This window comes from Python bivittatus, unplaced genomic scaffold, assembly GCF_059951505.1.
Source record: "Python bivittatus isolate LINGU-HERP-01145 unplaced genomic scaffold, Pbiv_v1 ctg000310_np1212, whole genome shotgun sequence".
Classification (NCBI taxonomy): domain Eukaryota; kingdom Metazoa; phylum Chordata; class Lepidosauria; order Squamata; family Pythonidae; genus Python; species Python bivittatus.
This window is the reverse complement of record NW_028277054.1, coordinates 976030-1001512: the sequence shown is the minus strand read 5'-3', so window position 1 is coordinate 1001512 and position 25483 is coordinate 976030. Positions and strand designations below refer to the sequence as shown.

The window sequence follows — 25483 nt, the reverse complement described above, 5'->3', positions numbered from 1 at the left end:
CCCCGTTGTGCAGCTTTGGCTTTTGAAAAGATGACAGGCTTTGCCTCTTACGAAGCGCTTGCTAATTCCCCAATTCCAGTGCCAGCTTCTGCAGACCCCCTGCTGAGTCCTACCCCCGGCTGGTTCTGGATCCCTACATGTGAACTAGTCCAGGGGGCTCCTTGCTTGCGACACAAAAGCACTCCGCACATGCTCAAAAACACGACACACCAGAGTAAGGGCTGAATCCAAGTTTAAGTCCTGAAAAGAAGGGTTTAGTGACCATGGACTAGACCACAGATTTCCTGATGTTTCGCTGGCAACTGTGGCTGGCATCTTCAGAGGCAAGGTGGCCTGAAGATGCCAGCCACGGTCGCCAGGGAAATGTGGCACTAAACCCTGAAGCCCCACAGATACCAGCCGTGAAAGCCCACACCAGTTCTGTATCACGAAAAGAACTTGTCTCTTAGCAAGCTGTGGCATTCCCTATCCTGAGCTGGTGGGCTCCAGTACTGAAACCGTAACTTGCAAGAGGCCAGGCTTCATTCCTTATTGTGACTGATTTAACCCACGTTTGTGGACTGACGCATTTCTCTCCCCCCCCCCCCCCCGCCCTTGATTAGACAAGTCTGCAAACCACCTTTCTGCCTAGAGCCAAGGGGCTGGGGGATCCTGGGAGTCGAAGTCCACCCATCTTAGAGGTGCTGAAGTCGAAACGCTGGCGCAGAGGATGGATGACGGACGGAGAGATGCTCGGAAGAGAGGGAAGGGCTTTTTCAGGCTAGGCACGGCGGCCCGCCTTGCAACCCGCCCGACCCCCGGAGCAAAGGGCTTTCCCAAGCCCCCTCCGGGCGCCGGTCCCCTCCGCGCCCCTTGCGGAGAGCCGCGCTGGGGCTGCTGGCGGCAGCGCTGGGCGCGCAATTCTAGCGGGCCTTGAGGAGGGAGCCCACCCGGGGGTCAGCAGGCGGGCCCCGCTCTCCCCCGGGACCGCGCCCGGCAGAAGGCGAAGGAGCGACAGGGCGTCCGCAGCCGCGGCTCGGCGTCGCTTCCCTCCGCCCGGGCGGTGCAACGGGGACGGCCCGGGCACCCCGCGGCCGCCGCCCGGTTCGGCTAGGCTCGGCTCGGACCGACGCCCCGCGGAGGCGAGTCGGTGGAAGGGGCGAGGGTCGAGCCGCGGCCGGCGCCTCCCTGCAGCCGCTGGAGCGGCCGAGCCATGGCCCGAGGGCTGCGGGTGGCGGGCTCGGAGCTCTGATGTCACCGGGCACCGGGTTTATCTGACACACGATGCCATCAGGCCGCACCGGAGGGCCGGTCGCGGCTGCTTCCTCGGCTCAGCCGGAAGCGACGGGGAGAACCCGCTGTCCTTTCGGGCCCGCCTCCTTTCCCCTCCCTTGGCCAAGCGAGCCCCTAGCCATGCGCAGAGTTCTCCGGTCATTCTCCCCCACCCCGGAATCTCGGGGGGGGGACGAGGCCGCCCGCCCGGCCCCCGCGAGAGGGCTCTGCGCCCAGGGTTGGGGCTGGGGGAGAAGGCAGGCCCGGTGGGAAAAGAGGCCGGGGCGGGGGCGGGGGCGGGGGCAGCGCCTGGCATACCGCTGACCGCTCCGTCCCGGCCGGGTGACCACGGCAGACCGGCGCCCGCAACACGGGTGCGCCCGCGCTGAGTAGATCCTACACACCCGTGCGCGCATCCTGATTACTCACCGGGGAGCGTGCGCACAGACTCATTCACCTGCACACTCGCTGACGCTACAGGCCAATTCCTTGCACGGGAGAAACTAGCTGCCTGCAAGGCCGCCGGGGCGAAGGGGGCTTCCTCCCTCGGCGCAGCCTCGGGCGAATCGGCGCATCGCCCTCTCATCCACCAGGCAGGTCAGGGCGGGTGCCGGGGCCGGCGGCACACCGCCGGGCACGCCGCGTGTGAATCGCAGCACGCGAGCAGGAGGTGGACGCGTCGGAGATGGGAAGGGCGACCTCCTCAGCTGGAGCTTCTCCTGCTGTATTCCTGCCTGCTTTGTAGCAATTAATGATGCCAGTCAGCCGCTGACAGTGGGGGAAAGGACCCTTATCACAAGAGAGCCTCTCTTCACACACACACACACTCCTCAGCTGATTCACACGCTTTGCCTGTTGAAAAAAGCATCAAGGTAGGAAAAGCCTGCCGGGGCCCAGCTTCTGGACCAGCCTTTGGCACCCCAACCGGTCAATGAGACCCTCCCCCCTACAGCCCTCGGCCTGAGGGTGGTGCCAGTGGCCCCCCAGGCATCAGGGTGCCACCAGCAAGCTGCAAGCCAAGGCTCTGTGTTCTGGTGCAGCTGCTGAAATCTCCCTGTCTCTGGGCATTTCAGCCTGGTGCAGGGGAGCACAGCCAGGCCCTCAAACCCTGGAGGTGCCCCCCAGGTTCTTCCAGAGATGTGGAGAATGCTTCCACATGGCAAAGGTAAGTGGAGCATAAGCAAGAAAGCCCCCCCCCCGGGGTGCAGTCATGCTAACTGTAGGTACCTTGTGTGCTGATTCACTCAAATTAAGGCATATTCGTTGTCCAGCCTTGCACACTATTCAACTGCTAAGTGTGACCCGTGTCCCTCCATTGCACAGCTCACATTTTTGGGATAAAGAAGGGAGGGGGGCCTTTTGGAGCAGTCATGGAAGCGATGAAAAGGGGCACCCAAAGGTTCACTCCTGGGTCCCACCCCACGGATCGGAAGGTGCATTGCAGGAAGCCAGTGGGTGAGGCTGGACGCCTAAAAGATGTTGATGGTGCTCATGCCGCCTGCCAGGGTTTAGGGGTACCCCCCAGTTAGTCCTTCAGTTCAGCTCTTCCGGACACTTCTGCCTCCGCAGTACATGTTTGCAAAGCAGGAAATGCAAACCTGGGGGACTATAAAAAGAGACACTTTTTAGGTGGGTTGAAAAAAGGCAACAGAAGGGAGAGAAAGCACACGGGTCACAGCTTTTGCACTGCTACTTTCAGTCAAGCAGGGTGGGGGGAAGCCCCAAAGCCAGCCGCATGAGGGAGGGAGGATCGTGAATTGCATGGTTTGGTTTCACCTTCACTCTTGGCAAAAAATCGTAACCAGGGGAGCTGCAGTGCACAGTCGAGGAGGTTAAAGTCGGAGGAAGCCCTGAAGTGAGGGCTTTACGGCCTCCAACACGTGCATTGTGGATTTTCTTCAACCCCAGATTAGGGAGCGATGCTCCTGGTCTGGTGGGCGTGCCTCAGCGTCCCCTTTCCAAGTAGCACCACTGGTCTGAAAACAGGCCGTGGCGGGCTGGGGACGCACGGCTCATTTGGAAACGACGGGGATACGCAAACTGAACAATACACAAGCCATCCATGTCTTGCAAACCCTGCTTAACTGGGTTTGCTGATCAGGAGTGTCTTCAGGGTGTGGTCAAAAAAGTCACAACGGTGGGATTGAAGCTTCGATGTCTGCCAGCATGATAAAGCCAAGCCAGTTCAACCTCTTTGTGCAAGAATGTCTGCAGGGAAGGGGAAGGCGATGTGCGTGTGTGAAGAAAGTCACAATGGCAGCGGTGCCCTTGAAATCAAAGTGTTGCATGTAAAGCAAGTGATTAGGGTTGCACAGGGGCATCTGTCTTGCTGACTTCTTTGACACACTGTGTGTTCCCAGCCAAAGCCTGATTGGGGGGTGGGAGGGAGGAGGGAGGAGAGGTGGCACTGCGGGCCAAGACCCCTCCTCGCTTTCTGGCTTTCTTCCCTGATTAGAGACTGGCAGGGCTGCTACCTGTCTGGGAAGAGCGGGTGAAACTGACCCGCGGCTGGGACACCAATAAAAAATTCGCCAACCCGGCTGGGAGGCCGTTTGCTGTCTCCTTAGGGCAGAGCCATCCCGGCCACCCCAGCCAGATGTGGGGCTGGCAGGGCCTGCATCTGCACATCTGGAACCGAATGTGTCCGGGGATGTTGCTTCTGGAACAGCAGAGGTGGGGGGGGGGCTTGCCTTCATTCCCTTCTCCCTCTCCTCCTTTCCTCCCCCCCTTCTTTCTGCCTGCCCATCTTCCTCTTTGAAAGAGCCATCTTCCCCTCTGTCCTGGTTGCCCTTTATAAAAAAAAATGCCTCACTGGGCCAGTGGAACAGGCTTTGATTAAGCCCTGCATCATCCCCAGCCTTCTCAGGCTCTGAATCACCTTTTATCTTTATTATTCTCTTTCGAACTCCTGCCTCTAAGAAAGGCAGAGACCAGGCACTCTCCCCCCCCCCCCCGCTAACTCCAGAGAAAGCCCTGGTGCTGAGCCCCGCCTGCGTGTGCCTCCTCAACGTGCCTGAGCAATGTTGGCAGTTGCGGGTGTAAAAGCTGCATGTTTAAAAAGTATTGCTGGTTTGTTTAACGTTTCAACATTTCAAGTAAACTGCCTCTTGAGGAGGGCCCTGAAAGTTTCTCCAGCACAGATGGAACAAATGCACGAATACGGACGGGGTGGGAGGGGTTGGCCGGCCTTCCTGCCGGAATCAGAAAGGGCAGCTTGGCACGAAGGCGGGCTGGGCTCCTCTTTGCGCTAGCAAAAGGCTGCGCCATTCTGGGAACCGACCCCCTCCCTACCTTGGGGGACAAGCTGCTTTAGAAAGCCCGGACAGGGAACTGCTTTCCTTTTTTGCTTGCTGACACAACTCTTGGCCTGTGGCTTGGCACAGGCTGACTTTTTCCAATATCTCACTGCCTCCCCGTGGCTTTTGGAAGGGGGGCAAAGAGGTGCAGCTAAAACAGCTGAGAACAGGGTGTTCTGTCGCTTGCTGCTGTAGCTTCCTCTCCCACTCCCTCCCCTTGCAACAGAAATGGGGCCAGGGGGGGGGGGAGAGGAAGGAGGCAGTCTTGCTCAGCAGGGAAACCAGCAAGCTGCCTGCAGAAGGAAGACGGGCCCTGGGCCTTCTGTGATGCAACTGTGCTTTCTGGCCTGGGGGCCTACCAAGAACTGAATGTCCTCCCCCCCACCCCACAACGCCCGGAATAAATATTGCAAAAGCTACCCTATGGAACTGCAGAGGAACCAGATGGGACAAATCTCCCTTCGTCGAAAAGGCAGGAGCAAAGGGAAGCGCCCAACCTTTCCTGCTCCCAGCTGTCCTGGAGGGCCAAAGTGCCCGCTTCCTTCTTGCAGAGTTTGCCTTCTCATTTCTGCTTCCTGCCAGGAGAGCCGTGTTAGCCCACAGTCGCAGAAAAACAGAGGTCTGGCAGCACCTTTTCTGACTTAACAAAGGAGACTAAAAGGCCTTCGTGAGCTGCAGCCTGTCCCAATGAACACTTGGCTTTAAAAAGCCACCGTTCACGAAAGCAAGCCTCTGCCTTCTCACACCATGTCTCCATTGGGGAAGGGGCTCCCAGACTTCTCCTTAGGACAGAATTTGGGCCTGCCTTTCAAACTCCTAAGGTAGAGTTTCTCAACCTTGGCAACTTTAAGATGGGTGGACTTCAACTCCCAGAATTCCCCAGCCAGCCTTGCTTTCCCCAGTCCACCCGTCTTAAAGTTGCCAAGGTTGAGAAACTGCGCTAAGGCAACTCGCCATCCACCTCCAACTGGAAAGAATCAAGGGCCTGCTTGCTGGGGCTCGTCCCAGCATTTCCAAAAACAGGGGACCCCTCAAGTGCAGAGGGGTCCTGGCCAAGTCACAGCCCTGGGCTCATCTTCCCCTTTCATTCTGCTGCCCCAGTGCCAGTTGGAGGTCACTCACAAGCAACCCTCCAGTCCTCTAAAAGCCTCTCCTTGTTGACAAACTGCCCCACATATTACAACGGTGCTTTGCTACAATGGTGGAGAGTCCAGTGTAGCTCCTGGCCATACCACCATGCTGTTTTCCTCTCAGTCAGTACCCTTGCTTCTCGGATGGGTGGGCCAGCCGTCCCCAACCTGGGGATCACACAGTAGAGGCAGACAGCTCACGCCATCCTCCTCGTCCCACCCGGCCTCTCCAAGGTGAAACTGTGGAGCAGCCTCCTGCAGAAGGGTTGACCGGGGGGGGCGGGGTGCTAGTAGGGCCATGTCTGTTTCATCCCAGACGGGGTTGCTGGCAGTGAATTACCCTAGTCCAGCTTTGGGGGCAGGAGGCCTCTAATCCCGTCCCTGGCCGCCTCTCAATAAAAAGGATTTGGAGCAGGAAATGCTTAGGAAACAGCAGCCAAAGATCCTACAGATCCCTGAGCGCACCCCCGGTGAGTTCCCTGAGCCAAGGGCCTGACTCAGCATGAGGCAGCCACGTACGCAACCTTGCGGGCTTAGGTCAAAGGGTGTGCCAATGCTTCTGAGGGACCCATTTCTGATTCTAAAGAGGCAGGTTTTGCTGTTGGTAAGCTTTGGGTAAAAATGAGGAGCAAATAAAACACGGGTGTGAAGACAAAGCCGGAAGTCTCGCACAAAGAGATGGAGGAGGACGCACGTGAGCCAAAAGAGCACGCCATGGGGAAGAACAGCTTCAGGAGAGGCTAGGCAGCTGGCATTTCCACGTGGGCGTGGTGCTCGCCCATGACCTCTCCAAAGCCCCTTCTTCCATGCATTTCCCGCATTCTGGGATGCAACAGACCAGCCCCTCTCCAACTGAACAGGCTGGTTTGTGGGCTCCTTCTCTTCTCAGCTGGTCAGGGAGAAAAACCTGGCAAGGCCAAAGATCACTCCAGCGGGCAGAGCGGGGAGCGTGCTCAACTTAAACTAAACTCATTAGGCAGATTTTATTGTGTTGCAATGCCTTCTATCGCCTTTTACCAAGTATAACAGAAAGGTAAGCAAAGATACACTTCTAGAAGCCTATTCATCAGCCCAGAAGTCGTCTTTTTACAGATACACATTTGATAACCAAGGTCCACAGAACGTTGTATTCATGCCCAGATCTGCCTTCTGGAAATTAAGTCGAAGAAAGACATTTGGCCCTTCTCTACCTGGCTGAAGTCCCTTTGGAATAGGTGATTTTTTTAAAATTATGAGTTCTGAAATCTCCAGCAGCGAGGGAGTCATTGTTGTGGGGCAGACCTCATGAAGCTTTCTCCTAAGTGAAAATAAAAATAGGAAAAACTGGCCAGCCATCTCCAGGAGAGCTTTGTGACCTGCAGTTGGCAGAATTATCGTTGCTCGGTGGCTCCCGCAAGCTCTGTCAGGAAGCTGAGCATTGCACAGGATAGGCCCTGGGGCTGAAAAATGAGACGGAGACGAACTGAAGGCAAGACTGAGAACCAGAATTCTGGTTCTGCCCTCTTCCAGCCCGTTTGGCTCTTCTGCCCAGGGGGTCAGAATTCAGAAGTGATTTGAAAGCCTCGCAGGTTACAAGGCCCCCTGAGAGGGCATCTTGCCTGTGATCTTGTTGGAGCACTCGAGGAGGGCATTGTGGATGTCCTTGGCACATGAGATCTGGGACTTGATCATGCTGAGGTACTGGGTGTAAGGCAGACTCTCTGCCTGGACTGCGTCGGGCTTGGTGGCTGTTGGCACAAGGGTGGGTGAGTGCTTAGCACTGTCGAAGCTCTGGGAAAGGCACTCGTAGGCCAGGCGCTGGAAAGAGGGAGAAAGAGTGGGATGTCAGAGCAGAACAGTAGCCTCAGAGACCGAAACCGATCAGATGCCCCCCCGGGAATGGCCTAGGGAGGGCCAGCAGACAACAGCCTCCTCTGCTGCTGGTCTCTCCAGGGAAGACTGCCTGTTGGCCTAAGGCAGAGATAGGCCGCTCCTTCTCACAACTGGGTCCTCTTAAAGCAGTGCCCATCCCCAACTGCACCAGCCAGAGATGTGGAGTACAAAAAAGATGGGGAAAAAACAAACCCCAGTGAGAAATATTTCATCAGGTTGGAATCCGTGGCCAATGAGCGAGAAGTGGTTCCCTCTCCTGCAGGACTTACCAGGCAGAGTTCCAGCTGGTCACACAAGGCGTAAAATTCCTCAAGATTTTTGTCCACTCTTTGCACTGGAACTTCACTAATTTTCCTGAAGAAAAGGAAAATGAAGAAAAGCTTATAATTTGCAGAAAAAAAAGGAGCAGGGTGGGTATATTCAGCCAGGCTGTGGAGAGGCAAGCTTGAGTGAACTCACTGTCCGCTATCGATGTTGGTGTTCTGGACAAAGTTCTGAGCAGCCACCTTCATCAGGTTCTGGAATGGGGAAAGGAGAACATTAAATTGCCTCCTAAGAGGGAACCCCTGAATTTAAGCATGGTTGGCATAAATTACCTCTCCCCGCAGGACAATCTGAACTGCAGTTTGCTGGGTGCAGAGGTTGTGTTTTTAGCCTCTGACTACCCGTGATTTGAAATTATCATTACATCCAGTCATTTAACACTGGCAAATGGTATTAAATGATGACTAAGCTCTTTTTCTGCACTGCTCCCTCCCATCCCTGGCCCCAAAACGACAGAGAGAGAGAGAGAGAGTGCGGGCCTCTATCCTACCACCCCCAAAAGAGTCTTTGAAAGCTTGTTGTGACATTCTGCACAGATTCAGCAAAGGGAGGAGGGGGCTGGGTGAGAGGGAGGATCAGGTTCATTGGCAAAACCCCATAAGCTCAGGAAACAAAAACGAAGCCAACCTTATCAAAACAGAAACTGATTCCGGAAAATTCAAATGCCAAAGTCCACAGGTTGGGGGCAGGAAGAAAGCAAACAGGAGCCAAGAGAGTCTGCCTATTGGTAACGTTTGTTAGGCTGAAAAGGCGCCACCAGGCGCCTTGGATTTTTGGTGCTTTTCCTACAACTTTCCAACTCAGTGGCTCTGGAGTTACTGACCCCGGGATGGAGCCCCCCTCGCCCGCTGAGTCACTTACCAGAAGGTTTGGACGGCAGCCTACTGCTGAACAGGCTCCCCCCTCCGCAGGTGCTGCTCTGCTCCTCCCCGCCAGAAAAAATGCTACTTTTCATAATTTAGTGTATTTGGCTAAAGACTGAGGCTTCATTCCTTTCAAAGGAGTCAGCGGTTTGGTTTCTTTTTGCTTTTTGTTTTAGCGGACTTAGAAATAATTCAGCTGGGCTTGGCAGCCACAGCAACGCCAGCACTTTTTCTAAAAAAGCCACACCTTTGGGCCTTTGGGAGGAGAAAGAATGGGGTCTTGTGAAAGAAAGAGCAGGAAACGGACGGGCAGGGCAGGTAGTTGGGATATTTGCCCTACTTCTGAGAAGGAAAGGGTTGAAGAGCTTCCGGTGAGGAAATGGTGAACTGACGTCCCGCGGAGAGCGGGAGACATTACGGCTAAAAACGGCAACTGGATGCTGGATCTGGACTGCCAAAATCTCTCCGGAGAAAGGAGAGGTCTTGAGATTACCCATATGTACTCTGGGCAGCTGTTTTTTGTGAGTAGACGGGAGAAACTGACATTTTTGGTTTTATTTGGTTTGGTTTTATTCTATTTTTACTGTATTTTTATACTGTTTTTATTGTATTTTAATTAATATTTATTGTAGTTTTATTGTGAACTGCCCAGTCGCTTCTTCATGAAATGGGCAGTATCTAAATTTGAAATATGTATAAATAAATAAAAATTTAGCGGGCAAACTGCTAGGAGATGCAGGATTCCATCAAACTCAGAGCTGCCAATGTAGCCTTTAGGGACTCAAAAGTTCGACCAAACCTCACTTCTTAATCACTTTAGATTTTTTTTTCTACTTCTTTTTAAAGATTGAGAACCTTCAGAACCACAAGTTGGATTGTATTCACTGGGTGAGTTTTTCTTCAATCCTTTAAGAAAGAAGTTTCAATTGCAAGTTTAAGGTCTGGGAATTTTTTTTTTTTTTTGGAATATACAGCAAAAGGGTGATTACAGTAATGATTTTAGAAAGTTTTAAATGGATTAAGAGTCCAGATGGACTTGAATTAAAATTTTGAAATTAACTGTAAGAATCCTTCCTGTGGGAAATTTTCTATGTTTACATCTGGAAAAAAAACTGATAAGATGACTTTGAAGGTTGGTCACTAGAGGGCACCAGAAGGAAACAAATACATCAGTGGATCCGTTGAGAGAGATTTATGACTATTGGGCTCAGAAAATAATTTTAAAGTTATCTGCTATGATAGAAAAGCTAGATGGTGTCATTGAAGAGGAACAACTTCCACTGAATAAAACTGAAATCAATCTGAATGTAGACTTTAAAATGACAGCCTGTAAGAAAGAGATGGAAAAAAATGAAATTGTGGATATACAAAAACTGAAATATTGGATATACAAATAAAACTGGCTGATGACTTAACAATTAAAAAAGACACGCAAGTACTAAGCCAGAAGAGTGATGTGGATAACCTCTTTATACTGGATTTACAAAAGGGACTTGTTGAAGTTGTCAACGATTTCATGAGAAGAGACAAGTGAGAATATGAATAGTAACATGGATAATTTCTTTCTGCTGGATTTACAAAAAGGACTTGTTAAAGGTGCCAACAACTTTGGGAGAAGAGACAAAAGGAGCATGAAAAGAAAACAGATGTTAGGATATTATTTGAGGGGACTAAAGATTGTTGGGAGAAAGGGTAAATAATACAAAATCGGTTTATTTGATCAAGGCTAAAATAAGTGGGTTGCTATATTTGGTAATGTTTAGGGGACTTTTGCCGACCAGGACGAGATGATTACATTTTAAAGATTTTGTTTATGTGAGGAGATGAGATCGGGGGATTTGTTTAAATAGAAAATGACATATAAATGTAAAAGGAAGGATTCAAAGGGGGTTTATTGCATACAGTTTCCAATAGTTATGTTGTTATTGCTGATAAACCTTAATGGACTTTTGCTGATTAAGATGGAGTGATGAGGTTTTAAAGATTTGTTTATAGAGAATGGGATGAGATATGGGATGAAGAGATGGTTTTATTCTAAGAGATGGTGGTAAGTTGTTAATGTTGTTTGTACTTGCTGGCGGTGCAGGGGGAGGTTTCTTCTTTTTTCTTCTGCACTTTTTCTCTCTATTTCTTCTTCTTTTTATATATTTCTACCCTATGTAGATCGCATTAGTTTTATCTGTATAACATCATCTTTAATAAAACTATCATAAAGATAAAAAGACGGAAAGGGTTGAAGTCGAACGGCTGTTTATCTGATTTATTATTTATGAAATGTGTTTCTGTGCTGCCGCACGGAACGATGCCGCGTACCACCTGCGAGGCAGCGGGCAGAACTTACTCCGGAGTGGGAAATCTGACTCAGAGAAGGCTCAGGAAGGTGCCTGCCCGCCGGCGCTCCTCTGCCGCAGCCGCCGCCTTTCCAAAAGGCTCACCGAGAAAGGAAGCGGCGTTTCGGGCGGCCTCCGGGGAAGGCTCTCCTGTCCTGTCCTGTCCTTCAGTCAGGCCAAGCTTACCTATTTGCGCACTGCTGGATTTGTTAACGGAGAGCGAGCGAAGCCGCAGCTCCAGTTCCCTCGTTTTTGCGCGTGGCTCTTTCCGCAGCCGGCGAAGAAAAGCCAAGTTGGCGGGTTGACAGGAGGGAGGCCCATCCTGGGCCGGGGGCAGAAAGCGCCAGGCCCGCCTTGCCTCTCTGTCTGTCTGTCTGTCTGTCTGTCTTCTACGGCCGCCCATCTCAAACTGCGGACTCTGCGCGGCTGGCGGTTTTAAGAGGACAAAGCACTAAACACCCCCGCGTGAAAAAGCTCGGAGACGGAGGACGAACAGCGCGGGCTGCGAATTCCCAGAATCCCCCAGCCAGCCGGTCTCCCTCTCTCCCCCCGCGCCCCGCCCCGGGGCTTCCAGCGGCGGGGAAGGCTGCGGCCGGCCGCGGGCGCCCCCTGCTGGCCGCGCACCATGGGCGCTGGAGTCCCGCTCACCTGCAGGCTCTCCTTCAGCTGCGGCAGCAGGAGGCGGAAGCGCTGCACCGGGTCGAAGTCCTGCGCCTGCGCGGCCACCTGCATGCCCGAGGGCGCCGGGCCCGTGGCCAGCGGGGGCGCTCCCGCCGCGGCCTGCTGCCCTCCCGCCGCCGCCGCCGCTCCGGCCGCGGCGGAAGGCCCCACCTGGCCCAGCGGCAGCGGCAGCGGCGGCTGCGGGGGCGCCTGGGGCTGAGGCGGCGGCGCCTGGGACTGAGGCGGCGCCGCCATCTTCGGCGGCTCTCAGGGGACTACCGCTCCCGGCGTGCCCGGCGGGGACCGCTCTTCCCGGCGTGCGGCGCGCGAGGGGCGCTTCCCGGCATCCACCGCGGAAGCGCTTCCCCCGCCGCGGCACCGAGGGCGACGCTTCCCGGCAGACCGTGCGCGAGCCTGGGCGGGCTCCTCTGACGGAGGAGCCCCAGCGTGCCTTGCGCGACAGCGAGAGGCGCCCTTTCCGCGGGGATCCCGGCTGGGAGCTCCGGGAGTTGGAGTCCCGGAATGTAGAGGGCGGGCGGCGTCGGCGGGCTCCCGGACTACGCTTCCCGGCGCCCTCCGCGGCAGGAAGGGCCTGGTAGCCCCGCCCCGGGAGCTGGGGAAGCCGCTGCTATGGCGCCGACGATCCAGACTCAAGCGCAGAGGGAGGAGCCGGGCCACAGGTGCGAGGGGCGTCCGTGGGGCTGGGGCGGGGGCGGGGGCGGGCGGCGCGGCTCCCTCCCGCTCTCCGCAGGCACTAACTCTCTCCCTCGGTCCGCTTCTCCGCAGGCCCAACTCGCACCGGACGCTCCCCGAGAGGTAAGGCGCCCCTCCCGCCGCGGGCTCCGGCCCCGCAAGCGGCGGCGGCGGCGGCGGCCTGACTTCTGCCCCTTCTGCTTCGGCCCTAGGTCCGGGGTGGTGTGCCGCGTCAAGTACTGCAACAGCCTCCCCGACATCCCCTTCGACCCCAAGTTCATCACCTACCCCTTCGACCAGAACAGGTGAGCCCGCGGGCGGGGACGGAGCTCCGAGGCCCCCCTCTAAGCCCGTCGCCCGGGAAGGGGCGCGAGGGCCTGGCGAGTCCTGCAGCGGGCCGGCCTGGATGACCTCTGGGGGCCCCTCCAGCTCCGGGGCGCTCTGGCGAGGGCTTCACTTCTGCTCCAGCCCCCGCCGGCTTCAGTTGGGGGGCGGACAGTTACTGGCGCGCTCCTGCCCCACCTTTATGCACGTTAGTGAAAATATTCCAATTTGGGAAACCGCTTTGCCTTTCTGAATCACTCCAGGGAGCTGAAGCCCTGCGAGCGCACACCCAGCAGGAGAGGAGTGGTGCTTTCCTCCCGCTCTCCCTTTTACGGGCAGGGAGGTTCTTTATGTCAGTTCAGGCCTAGGTTTGGCTGGGGAAATGGATTCCATACTCGCATTACTGGTGCTGCACACTTCTGAGCATGATCGGGCTTTGAATTGTTGCTTGGACGTTTTCTGTGGATTAAGGTTTTTCTTGCTTCCATCCCTTTCCAGGTTTGTACAGTACAAGGCCACCTCTCTTGAAAAGCAGCACAAACATGACTTGCTGACTGAACCTGACTTGGGAGTCACCATAGATCTAATTAACCCAGACACTTACCGCATTGACCCCAATGGTGAGATGAACTCTATGTACACCCATCACAATCAAGGTTTAATAACGCGTGTGCAGATGGATGCTGGCTGGGGAGATGTGCCTGATTTATATGTGAGGAAAACCTGCATAGTAAATTTCTGGTACCCACTGAATAAGGGAGATAGCAGACAACTATGCTGCGAATTAAAATCCCTTAACAGATAGTCCTCACTTACCAACCACTCATTCAGCAACCGTTCGAAGTCGCAATGGTGCTGAACAAGTGGTACTTACGACTGGTCCTCAAAGTTCTGGCCGTCGTAGCACCCCTGCGGTCACATGATCACCATTTGTGACCTTCCCTGCTGGCTTCTCACAAGCAAAGTCAATGGGGAAGCCGGCAGGGAAGATTGCGAGTCATGTGGGTAAGTCTCCTGCACCCAAGCAGCAACCCCCGGGCCTGAAATTGCTCGCGCATGCTGCTGTAACTACCCACACACCCTTCCCCACCCAGCAGCTTACCTGCCCGTCAGCCTGCTTGCAGGCCAGTTGGGACTTGCAACTTCCTGCTGGCTTCCCCACTGACTTTTGATTGTGGGAAGCCAGCAGGAAATTGCAAGGAAGTCCTTGCTTAATGACCTGTGATTCAGGGACTGCCGGGATTGCTGTGCGAAGCAATGTGGTCACGTGATGTTGCGCTTTAAAACCACATTGCTTGGCAGTGGAAATTCCGGTCCCAATTACCATCATTAAGCAAAGACTACCTGTACGAAATATAAACGATAACATAAAATTTGTACACCCCCGATTGCTCCGTCTAACGTAGCAGGATTCAGGGTTGCAAAGAAGCAGGACTGCATCTCAAACCCCTGTAGAGTTCTCTGAGCATATTCATTGGAGGTGATCAGCCTCTGACCGTGTATGTATCCCTTTGGTTTCTTGTAGTTCTTCTGGATCCGGCAGATGAGAAGCTGCTGGAGGAGGAGATCCAGGCACCAGCCAGTTCCAAGAGGTAGCGCGCACACTTCTGTGTAATTACTCAGACACCACAGCACCCTTCTGCTTTGCTCCTGGGACTGCTGCCCTTTTCTTATTCCAGATGCCTCTCGGTCTCCCACCTCAACCTGAGATTGTTCAAAGTTCCTTGCAGTTGTCCTGCATGACATTGCTCATTTAAATGATTTCTTCTTTGTAAGACAGTCCCATCTTTCATAAGCTCCCTTGGCCTCGACGTCTGCCTCAAAGGCTCCGTGATTCCCCTCAGCCTCACCATGTGCTGTGTGCTGCTCCGCTCCCTCTCTCTGACTATATAGCTGCTGTTGAGAGAACACAGATTGTACATTGCACTTGTGTTTGGGACTGATACTTGGTTTGGAATAATGTTGAGCCAGGACTGACTTTATATAAGGAGCAGTAGTTAGAACGGGATATTTTTCAAAGAAATTGTGCTTCTGTGCCAAGGAATCCTGAAGCTTATTTAAATCAAGTAAAGAGAGCAAACGGCCTATCCTTTTTGTGCTGCTAGTCAGCCTGTGGAGGGTTTTGTGTTCCTGGATCTTGATGACACTCCTTAAAGCCTGTGCTGGCTGAGAACCATTGGAGGTGTAGCCAGGTGGGTTTGAGGGAGGCAGCTCTGGAGAGGAAGAGAAATCCAAGTGGATTTGGGGTGTTTTTCTTCTCCAGATCACAGCAGCATGCCAAAGTTGTGCCATGGATGCGGAAGACAGAATATATCTCTACAGAGTTCAACCGCTACGGTGTCTCCAATGAGAAGCCAGAGGTTAAGTGAGTAGAAATGTTTGTGGGGTTAAACAATTCTGTTTTTCTGTCCAGCTTTGTGCTAGAAAAGAAGTACTCTGTTGTGAGGTTAATTGTGATGAGAATGTGTTTCTGGAGAGGGGCTTCTTGTATTTGCTCAAAAGGAATTTTCTCACCAAGTCCAACACAAGGAAGCCACGCTCCTCTTCCATGTGGTGAGACTCCCTTTCTGAACTTGCCCCCTTGTTTCACTTAGAATCGGCGTGTCTGTCAAACAACAGTTCACAGAAGAGGAAATCTACAAGGACCGAGACAGCCAAATCGCAGCCATTGAGAAGACATTTGAGGATGCTCAGAAATCAGTGAGCTGCCCTCCCTCTTTCTTTTCCCAAAAATCTGTTTTCATCTCATTGTTCTGCCTTTTTTAGTTTTAGAGAAGGAGCCTGTGTAGAAAGAAACTGTGGATGGTTGCTGGAGTCACATTTATTCTCCATGTATTGATGGCTTAAATGCACTGTTTTGGGGGGGGAGGGGAGAGCTTGGCACAGACTAAATTCAGCTACAGCTTTCAGGGCACGGCAAGGGTTGTGTTCCCTCGTCTTGGGTGTCTCCTAATGGGAACCTCTGCCCCTAGATTTCTCAGCACTACAGCAAGCCTCGTGTTACTCCAATGGAAGTTATGCCAGTCTTTCCTGACTTCAAGGTAAGGTGAAAGCAGGTTGTGGCAGGGAAGGGTCAGGCTGGGTGGTGTGAGAGATCAGCAGGTCACACCGCCTGCACATCGCAAGAAGGTGTTGCTGGGTCCTGAGCTGCTGTTCTTTTTCTCCTCCCTGCCAGATGTGGATCAACCCCTGTGCTCAGGTCATTTTTGACTCTGACCCAGCACCCAAGGACACCAGCGGGGCAGCAGCTCTGGAGATGATGTCTCAGGCCATGATTAGGTGCTACCACGTTTCATTTGTAAAGCGGGGAGGGGAGGCCGGCGCAGGCTTCCCGGCCGAGCGTGTTTTGTCTTGCATCTTGACGCTTGGCACTTCTTCAGATGCGGGCTTTTTTGGACTGTGGAGCCCAGCCCAGCTTTTTAAGGTCTCAAGCAGAAAGAACTACTTTCCTCCCATAACCTTCTGTCTTCCCCTTTAATTTGGTGGTGCTGGTGAAGATCAAGCTTAGCACTCTGGCTGTTCTGCCTGGAGCTCTGTCCCGCTCAGAGCAGCGAGTTTATACGCTTTTCCCCTTTCCCTCCATCTCCAGGGGCATGATGGATGAAGAGGGCAACCAGTTTGTGGCCTACTTCCTTCCCGTGGATGATACAATGCGGAAACGCAAACGAGACCAAGAGGAGGAGATGGATTATGCCCCCGAAGATGTGTATGTGATTGCAGTTGTCAAGGATTGTCTTATTAAGAAAGCAGGAATACGAGCAAGGCTAAAGATAAAATCAACATGGAAAGAAACACAGAAAGGCATTGTGTTTGGGTTCTAGTGTTGCTTTCCATAGGTGAAAACTTGGGTCAGCAAGCTGCATACAACTTAGCTTACATTTTCAACTGGCTTAGTTTGAATTTGGCTTTTCAGACCCATGGATTAAGGCCAAGCGATAGGGTTGGCTGAGTTGGTAGACATTTCTTCTTTTTTCTAGCTTTTTACTTCATTAATGAGGATAGAAATGTTAGAAACTAACTTGCATGGATTGCTGAATTCTGCTCTTAAATTTTGTACGTGCCTCTTTCTGCATTGGTTTGCTGTTGCAAAATAGCTCTGTCCCACTTATGGGATTTGGAGAAGCAAGAAAATAAATCTTGATTTAGGCAATGGATGGGGGGGGAGTTGATTTTTCCCAGATTGCTTTTTCCACAAGCAGCTGTGAAATGCTCATCTTTCTCTTTTCCATCCACCGTTAGGTATGAATACAAAATTGCCCGGGAATACAACTGGAACGTTAAGAACAAGGCCAGCAAGGGCTATGAAGAAAATTATTTCTTCATCTTCCGTGAGGGCGATGGTGTCTATTACAACGAACTGGAAACCAGGTGAGGAGAAGGAGTTTGGGGCCAGGACAGGGAGGGGCTGGAAGATGCTGCTGCTTTGAGCTCCTGGGACCTTTGTGTGCTAAGCCTGTGTGGTTGGTGCTCCCCAGGCTGATGGGCTGTTTTCTGAGTTTCCTTGTTGGAGATGTTCCAGCACCTAGTTTGCCAGAAAGATGCCATCTTTCTCCTTGTGGCTGTCTTTTGTTCTGCTTAACCCCAATAAGGGGGAGAGGTGTTGGGAATTGTCCGAAAAGTCAGCTCAGGCCTTTGCAGCTGTGGTCGTTTAGATAAAAGGTTGTTGGGGGGACTGACATGCTGCCCAGATGCTGGCAAGGGTGGGGTGGCCGCTTCCTCCTTTCTGTCTCTGACGCGCTTCTTCCCTGGCAGAGTGCGGCTCAGCAAACGGCGAGCCAAGGCTGGGGTTCAGTCGGGCACCAACGCGGTGCTGGTGGTGAAGCACAGGGATATGAATGAGAAGGAGCTGGAGGCACAGGTAGGACGGGGTGTCCTGGTGGGCAGAGGGAGCCCACCTCTGGGCCGGGGGGGCTCTGGGGCCCTGCCCAAGAGCTCTCCCTGTGGAAGATGGGGGGGATCGTGTGCCGCGAGTCCAACTTGGGCATTTTTTGTATCCTCTGCAGGAGGCCCGCAAAGCCCAACTGGAGAACCACGAGCCTGAGGAGGAGGAAGAGGAGGAGGAGATGGACTTGGGTAAAGAGGCGCAAGGATCAGGTAACCGCTCCTTCTCCCAGACCCCCGCCTGCCCCGCTGCTCCTTTGGCAGTCCCTCCCCGCCCCTCAGAACACCCCGTCCTCCCTTCGCCTTCCCTTAACTCCCTGAGCCTTTGCTGTCTCTCCCCCTTCAGATGAAGAGCCGGAGAAAGGAAGCGAGAGCGAGAAGGAGGCCAGCGAAGCCGAGGAGGAGGAGGAGGAAGAGGAGGAGGAAGGCCGCTCGCCCAGCGAGGGAGAGGGGGCCGCCGCCGAGGAGAGCGAGGAAGACGAGCGGGCCGCGCGAGACAAGGAGGAGATCTTTGGGAGCGACGACGATGAGGAGGAGGAGGACTCCGAGCCAGACGGGGGCCGGCCAGAGGGGGACGAGGAGAGCGGCAGCGGGGAGGAGGACGAGGATGGGGGGAGCCGGCGGCAGCAGCAGCAGCACCACCACCACCGTGGCAGCCGTAGCCCCTTTCTCAGCGGCAGCGACCGCTCCAACCACGAGGACGACGAGGAAGGCGAGGCCAGCGCCAGCGACGCCCCTTCGGAGTCCAGCAGTGACAGCAGCGACAGTGACTGAGCAGCTGCGCAGGCGGACCGAGGGCTTCCGGCACGGCTGTTCCCGCCTGGAGGTGGCGGCAGCGGCGGCACTGCGATTCTCCGGGCCCCTTCTGGTCCGCGGAAGCTCCTTTCCCCAACTCTGCCCTCCGTGCCACCAGGGCGCTGTCGGCAGGGCGGCTGGGCGGTGGGAGTGGGAGTGGGAGCAGGCGCGGTTGGGGAGCTGCTTGCGTCCGGCCCGCGTGTTCCTGCTGTATATAAGGACAGCCAGCCCCTTCCCCTTGCAATAAAGGCTTCTTTTCCCCTTTCCTTTCTGGAACCGCCTGCTCTTCAGTCACGGGCTCTTCCGCAGCAGTGCCCCCCGCTCAGTATGGGGAGGCAGGAGCAGTGAAAGGAGCATTTTGTCTTGCCTAGACGTGGACTCAGCTATAATATAAACGCGGGAAAATTCACTTCTGCCGGGTGGGTGCATTTTTGTTTTCAGGCCGGATCCGTGCGGCAGGCTTCCCTAGCTGGGGCCCTGCGGGTGTGCTGGGCGACAATGCCCATCATCCCTTGGGCATGTGGCCCCGGAGGCCTGGGGTAGAACAGGCCAGGGCCGGGTTGGTGGGGTGCAGGAGGGCCGGCTCTCGAGCAGCCCTGTGGCTGCGGCCTCGAGGGGAGTCTCCCGCCGGGGGCCACGCAGCACCCCCCAGAAGCAGCCCCTGGTCGCGCAGGCCGTTGCTTCCCCGCAGCAGGGCGATTCTTCGGGATTTGGGAGGTCCCCGGAGCCCCTGTCCTTGTGCCGAGGGACGCGAGGCCCTCCAGGAGGTGACGCACTTCAGCGACGCCGCCGGCCGACTTGCGGCTCGCGTGCGTGGGAGCCAAGCCGGTGCGATTCGGGGCGGTGGGAAAAGCGAGGCGGCCTTGCTTGGTTCCAGGCAGGCGGTCTGCGGCCCTGCCGGCTCCGGAGCAGCGCAAAGTGCGCCCTGCCCTGCCCTGCCCTGCCCTGCCCGCCACGCTCAGCCCATCGCCGATGGAGGCACCGCGGGCCGTCAAGTCGGAGCCGGCCCTCGGCGGCCACGCAGGCCGCGCTTCCCCTCCCTCGCCCCGCAGCCGGCCGGGTCTTCGCACCCCGGTGCCGAGTCGAGCCCGTGGGCGGGGAAAGGGCCTTTTTCTTCCGGAGCGAGCCTGAAAGGCGCTCCCGGGCGAAGCGGGAGGGGAGGGGAGGGGAGGGGAGGGGCTCGGGCCCCACCCGGCCCGCGCCCCCGGGCCCCGCAGCCCCGGCCCTGGGGCGGCCCCGCCCCTCCTCCTCGCCCCTCCTCCTCGCGGGGCGGCGCTTCCTCTGCTCGGCCGGCGGCCGCCACCCAGGAAGCGGCCTCGCTCGCGCCGCGGCGCCCTCGGGATCCGGCGCGGGCCGGCGGGCAGGGGGCGCATGGACCGCGGGTGCGTTGGGGCCGGGGGGCGGGCGGCAGGCGGGCAGAGCCGGCGGACCCCCGAGCTGGCCGACCCCGCCTCTCGGGGCCCCGGCGCCCTCGGGGCGGATTCCCTCCAGCCGCGCCGCGATGGCGCCTCCCGGAGAGGGTCTCCGGGGCGGCGGTCGCGGGCTCCGTCCGCCCTCCTCGGAGCCCGGGCGGCTCGGTTCGGCCGGGCGCCCCAGCCGGGCGCCCCCGCTCCGAACTGCGCGGCAGGTGGGCAGCGCCTGCCGAGGCCGAGGCCGGAGCCGCCAGGCCGGCCAGCGGACGGGCTCGTCCCTGGCCGCGGCCTGCGGTGGCGGGGAGGGGCCCAGGTGGGCTTAGCGTGCTCCGCCCGGGGACCCGCCGGAGGAGCAGGCGGTGGGAGGGGAGCCGGCCGGAGATCCGAGGCGGGCGGCCGAGCGAGCCCGGCCGCCCCTGCCCCTGCCCCTGCCCCTGCCCCGGTGAAGCGAGCCGCGGCTCCCGAAAGCTGCGGCGGGGAAGGGGCAGCCGCCGCCGCCGCCGCCGCCTTCGGGCCCGGGGGAGGAAGGGCGCCTCGAGGAGAGCCCCTCGCTCTTCCCGGCCGCCCCGCAGGAGTCGCCGCAGCTCCGCCGCCGAGCGGCTCTTTCCCCGGTCTCGTCCAGCCGTGTCCATTTTGGGAGGTCCCCAGGCCTCGCCTCTCGGACGTCGCAAGCCCGCGAGGGCGAGGATTCCCTGCCGACCCTCCCCCGTTCGCAGACTCTGCTGAGCCGCGACTGTGGGCAGTGGGGCGGGTTCGCGCGTTGCCGCCAGCCAGAGATCACGGCGCGCAAGCTGCGGCTGGCATCAGGGGACGGGCGAGGGCAAAGTGGCAAAGCACGCAGCGGTTGAAGGGAATCTGGACGAGACCAAAGTTTAGACCAGCGTTTCTCAAGCTCAGCGGGTTGAAGATGGGCGGACTTCAACTCCCAGAATTCCCCAGCCAGCCCTGCAGGGCTGGCTGGGGAATTCTGGGAGTTGAAGTCCGCCCATCTTCAACCCGCTGAGCTTGAGAAACGCTGGTTTAGACAAATGGCATCTGTTCGGTTTCTGTCCCGAGACGCTCTTGCCCCACTTCCAGCCTAGTCCAGGGCCTCGGACGGGGGAACCCAGAGCCTCCTGGGTCTTGGAGCAGAAGGGCTGCTAATGGTGCTCCCCTCTTTCCTCCCCCAGGTCAGCATCATCACGGCCCTGTTGGTCTGCCCCTCCCTCCGAAGAACTGCAGCCACCTCGCTGCGTGCCCGGGAGGAGCTCCAGCCCTCCGGAGTGCCCCCTGCCTGGGGGGCCACATCACAGCACAGCGGGGGCTCGGCCTAAAGTGAAGCCAGATGGGGGGACGAGCAGCCAACTTGGTGGGCGTGGGAAAGCCAGACCGGGCCGGTCCTCGGAGAGACTGAGCCTTTCCTCGCCCAAAGCGGAGTCGGCCACGCAGGGCCAGCGGCAGGCAGACCCCGAGCCCGCCAAGGGGCTCGGCCATTCCTTGCGGCAGAAGCTCCAGGCTGCGGTGGGCCAGTGCTTCCCGATCAAGAGCTTGTCTCGCTCCCCGGATCTCTCTTCCCAGCGCAAAATCCACCTCCGGGAGCTGATGCTGGACACCTGCCCCTTCCCCCCCGGCTCGGAGCTGGCCCGCACATGGAAGCTCATCAAGCAGCACACGGTGCCCGTCTCCGAGCACGATGGCCTGGCGCCCCTGCCCCCCGAAGACGAAGACGACCGCCTGAGGGAGCGGCGCCGTGTCAGCATCGAGCAGGGCGTGGAGCCCCCCCCGGATGCCTTGATCCACACCTTCGAGGTGACGGCTCAGATCAACCCCCTCTACAAACTGGGGCCGAAGCTCGCCCACGGGATGACCGAGTTGGCTGGGCCTGGCCGGGTCATGCTGACAGCCGCAGATGAGCAGGAGGAAGGGGAGGAGGAGGAGGAAGAGGAGGAAGAGGAGGAGGAACTGGAGTCGGCCTTGGCTGGGCTGCCAGAGGTCAGGGACGGCTTCCGGGTCCACACCCAGATCGATTACATCCACTGCCTGGTCCCTGACCTGCTGCGGCTGACCCAGCTGCCCTGCTACTGGGGCGTGATGGACCGCTACGAAGCCGAGTCCCTGCTGGAGGGCAAGCCAGAGGGGACGTTCCTCCTGCGGGACTCTGCCCAGGAGGACTACCTCTTCTCCGTGAGCTTCCGGCGCTACGGCCGCTCCCTCCACGCCCGCATCGAGCAGTGGAACCACAATTTCAGCTTTGACGTTCACGACCCCAGCGTCTTTCACGCCCCCACCGTGAGTGGCCTCTTGGAGCACTACAAGGACCCCAGTGTCTGCATGTTCTTCGAACCGCTGCTCTCCATCCCTGTGAACCGCACCTTCCCGTTTGGCCTGCAGCACCTCTGCCGAGCCGTCGTGACCTGCTGCACCACTTACGACGGCATCGGGCACCTGCCACTCCCCAGGGCACTGAAGGAGTACCTGAAAGAGTACCACTACAAGCAGAGGGTGAGGGTGCGGCGCCTGGATACCTGGGGGACCTGAAGCGGCTCCTTGATGGCCATCAGCAGCCGATCAGCCTCCTGAGTCTACTCACTTTTCCTTTGGTGACAATTGTAATTCTTAACCCATCTTCTCTAACCTGGCACTCTCTGGAACTGATGGGTGTGCCTTTCCAGGATTCCTAGCTAGCATGCTGGCTGGAAATACTGGGAGCTGTAGTCTGGCACATCTGGAAAGCATTCGGTTGGAGAAAGCGGCCCCGTCTCCCTCCGTGCTTCTCCAGTGTTGTGAGCACAAGTGTGTTTGCGTATGCCTGTTTCACTTTGGTGCAGAATTCAGTGTTGCAGAGACCTTAGGCTGTAGAGATCTGGGGAGCACCCAGAATCTTTGCAAGCAAGAGCAAACAACTGGACCAGAAAACAGAAGTTGAAGTAGCATCAGATGCTTGAGGGCCCGCCAGACAGATCATCTACCCCAACTGGTGCTCTGCTGCTTTGAGGCGAAAGCTACCTGTCAGTGGCCTGCCTTCAGTTCTTCCCCCCTCTGCATATGAATAGTGGGGGTCTGTCAGGGAAGAGATCATGTGCAAACTGAGTTCCAAAGGCAGCCTCTGCATTTTAAAGAACAAGAGTGGCTACAGCCTGATTTCCACTTCATTGCCCTGCGTTGGCAGTCCTGGGCAGCTGGTTTCTGGAGTCACCCTACTCCCTGGTGGGAACCGGGGGCAAGTCAGGACAAAGAAAAAGCACAAAGGTTTGGGGCTGGGAGTGTTTCCAAGCCAGGCTTTGAGCACAAGCGTCACGCAGGAGGATAAGCCGGTGCTTCTCGTTGGGCACCGCCTCTGGCACAATCCTGCAGTTCTTTGCTCTTCTTCCATTCCTCCAAGTCGTAGTTGCTGCCCTATGGAGACCTTGCTGACACCCCAAATCCTGGTTGCCACAGGGCAGCAGAGGGAACCACAAGCGCCTTGCCTTGAGGGCTGAGGCACAGTAGCTGAAGATCTAGAAGCCTTGTTTGCACTATCCTTGGGGAGGGATAATGGGTATAATATAGGCACAACTGCCTCTGAATTCCTGCTGTTGGGCTTCCTCCACAACCTGTCGCTCTGTACCATCGTGCACCATTAAAACCTTTTTGGTCCACTGCTCCTCATGGTGGACTTTCCTGTTAAACTTGGGGCTGAGTGAGCAGCCTGGGAGGGGACTGAAGCGGCTCCAAGGCCCAGCTGCCCCTCCCAGCAAAGGAAGACCTGTGCCCCATCTCCAGCCTACACAGGCACCCTGGTTTCACAAAGGGGAGGGGCAAAGCACCCAAACCCTTTCCCACTGAAAAATCAGGGCCAACAGGAACCAGTTGTCAGACCTGCCTGCAACCCTGCTCTCTGGACAGGTTTGAGTCTGGTTTTGCTTTCTGAAAGGTGAGCTGGCTGCCCCCAAACTAGTCTCGCTGAGCAGGAGGCAGGGGTGCCAAAGGGCCTGGTGGGCCCAGCTGTTACCAAGAGACCCGTGGCCCTGGGCAACTGCTATTGAGGGTGCAATGGAAGGAAGTCCTGGTAGATCATTCCCCAGGTTAAGAACAAACAGATGTTGCCTTTCCTACTGCTGCCAAATGCGCTGGGCCAGCCCATTAGATGAAAAATGTCCGCCTAACAGATCATTCTTGTTGGCAGCAATAGTGGAGGCAAACACAGGAGTGTAATTTCAAAGGGCAGATTCCGGCAGGTGGTCTCCAAAGGCCAACCCCCAAAGAACAGTGTTGGCAACTTTAAGATCTGTGGAGTTCAATTGCATGCTGGCTGGGGAATTCTGGGAATTGAAGTCCACAGATCTTAAAAGTTGGCAAGGTTGAGAAACATTGCCACAGAAGAACCTGCTGCTATAAACAACCCACAAGCTTTGCTTTGACTGGTGGGCCTTTTTCAGTGTAAGACACAATGACTGGGTTATTAGTGGTGTGCAAAATATTTCATATTTAAACACTTCTGAGTTTAGTACAGCAGTTTGGACCACTCCAGAACTCTCCTGAGATTTAGTAGCATCAGAAAATTTCTGGGAAGGTTGGAACTATCCATTTCAAACATAGAACAATTGAAATTCAAAATGTTTGGCACATCCAAGATACAGAAACACCTGAGGGGGGCAGACTGGGTGCTTCCAAAGAGGAAAAAATGGGGGGGGGGATGACGTGTCACAAACAGATGCACTGACTCCCCCCGTTATCCCGGAACAGACCCAAAAAATAAAAATGTGTCACTCTCGGTTTATAGTTATAAAAAGGGGCTGTCTGAGCAAGCATTTGCAGGGAGGCAAACCACGGGACAAAGGCTCCTGCCCTCCCCACGTCTGGGGCCTGAGCTTGAGAACGTGCAAGGACGTTCACCTGAACCAAAGGCAGACCCAGGAGGGAACACCCAGGCCTTCAAAGCCACGGCTGGTCTTGCTGGTGAACTTTGGGTAAATCTGACATCTCAGTGGCTTCTGAAGACACCACCGCTGGTTGCTCAAATGCAGGAGGAGATGGAGCAACCCTGCTGTAAGGCACCACGCTCCTCCCCAGGTGAGGAGGAGCATCGGTCTGTCCAAACCAGCCACTCTTCCTCCAACAGGGAGCCCAACCCACCAAAGCATACATTAGAACAAATCATTCCAAAATGTTCTATCAGAAACGACCCAGCGGGTGAGAGGTTGATATAGGTCTGACCAGTGTTTCTCAACCTCAGCAGCCTGAAGAGGTCTGGACTTCAACTCCCAGAATTCCCGCCAGCCTTGCTGGCTGGGGAGTTCTGGGAGTTGAAGTCCAGACCTTTTCAAGCTGCCGAGGTTGAGAAACACTGGTCAGACCCACCACCTTTAAATACTTCCCCCCGCGACCCCCATTAGGCGCTAAAGGCAGGTGGAGGAAATCTGCATGATTTGATTAATCCGAAAAAGCTCACCATTCTGGGGATGCGAGCGATAGGGTGAGCCAATCTTTTAGCAGCTGACTCCCCCCCGCTTCCATTAACCTAAGCAAGAGGAAATACAGCGCTGGGTCGAGGCCCCCCATCCCCAAAGAACCAAGCACTTAAAAAAATAATACAAAATAAGCACAGCTTTATCATAGAGGTTAATAAAAAAGGACTAATGCTTAAGTTCTGTATATGCCTTTTACAAAGCAAAAAACCAGAAGGGGAAAGCA

General features: G+C 56.1%; 3 protein-coding genes across 3 annotated transcripts; 2 read left to right on the top strand and 1 right to left on the bottom strand.

The window, feature by feature from the left end:
- Positions 1-6641: 6641 nt before the first annotated feature.
- On the bottom strand, positions 6642-12127 carry MED29 (mediator complex subunit 29). Its single transcript, XM_088139712.1, has 4 exons — positions 11715-12127; positions 8009-8067; positions 7819-7903; positions 6642-7474 (listed from the first exon to the last, which is right to left on the bottom strand). The coding sequence occupies exons 1-4, from the start codon at positions 11979-11981 to the stop codon at positions 7247-7249; spliced, it is 639 nt and encodes a 212-aa protein (XP_087995838.1). The 5' UTR covers positions 11982-12127; the 3' UTR covers positions 6642-7246.
- A 63-nt stretch (positions 12128-12190) lies between these two features.
- On the top strand, positions 12191-18684 carry PAF1 (PAF1 component of Paf1/RNA polymerase II complex). The gene is made up of 14 exons (XM_088139690.1): positions 12191-12406; positions 12513-12542; positions 12632-12724; positions 13242-13363; positions 14269-14335; positions 15007-15108; positions 15338-15443; positions 15716-15784; positions 15919-16022; positions 16333-16449; positions 16983-17111; positions 17496-17601; positions 17747-17837; positions 17971-18684. The coding sequence occupies exons 1-14, from the start codon at positions 12357-12359 to the stop codon at positions 18396-18398; spliced, it is 1614 nt and encodes a 537-aa protein (XP_087995816.1). The 5' UTR covers positions 12191-12356; the 3' UTR covers positions 18399-18684.
- An 856-nt stretch (positions 18685-19540) lies between these two features.
- On the top strand, positions 19541-24494 carry LOC103055617 (suppressor of cytokine signaling 5-like). The gene is made up of 2 exons (XM_088139699.1): positions 19541-19801; positions 21001-24494. Exons 1-2 carry the CDS (start codon positions 19791-19793, stop codon positions 22346-22348), a joined length of 1359 nt encoding a protein of 452 aa, XP_087995825.1. The 5' UTR covers positions 19541-19790; the 3' UTR covers positions 22349-24494.
- Positions 24495-25483: the final 989 nt, after the last annotated feature.

Excerpts from the sequence above, each read along its gene's own strand:
- MED29 (XM_088139712.1), bottom strand. The coding sequence starts at position 11,981 with ATGGCGGCGCCGCCTCAGTCCCAGGCGCCGCCGCCTCAGCCCCAGGCG. Across the intron at positions 8,068-11,714 it reads AGCTGAAGGAGAGCCTGCAG|AACCTGATGAAGGTGGCTGC; the intron begins GTGAGCGGGACT and ends TCCCCATTCCAG. Across the intron at positions 7,904-8,008 it reads ACCAACATCGATAGCGGACA|GAAAATTAGTGAAGTTCCAG; the intron begins GTGAGTTCACTC and ends CCTTTTCTTCAG.
- PAF1 (XM_088139690.1), top strand. The coding sequence starts at position 12,357 with ATGGCGCCGACGATCCAGACTCAAGCGCAGAGGGAGGAGCCGGGCCAC. Across the intron at positions 12,407-12,512 it reads AGGGAGGAGCCGGGCCACAG|GCCCAACTCGCACCGGACGC; the intron begins GTGCGAGGGGCG and ends GCTTCTCCGCAG. Across the intron at positions 17,112-17,495 it reads TACAACGAACTGGAAACCAG|AGTGCGGCTCAGCAAACGGC; the intron begins GTGAGGAGAAGG and ends CTTCCCTGGCAG.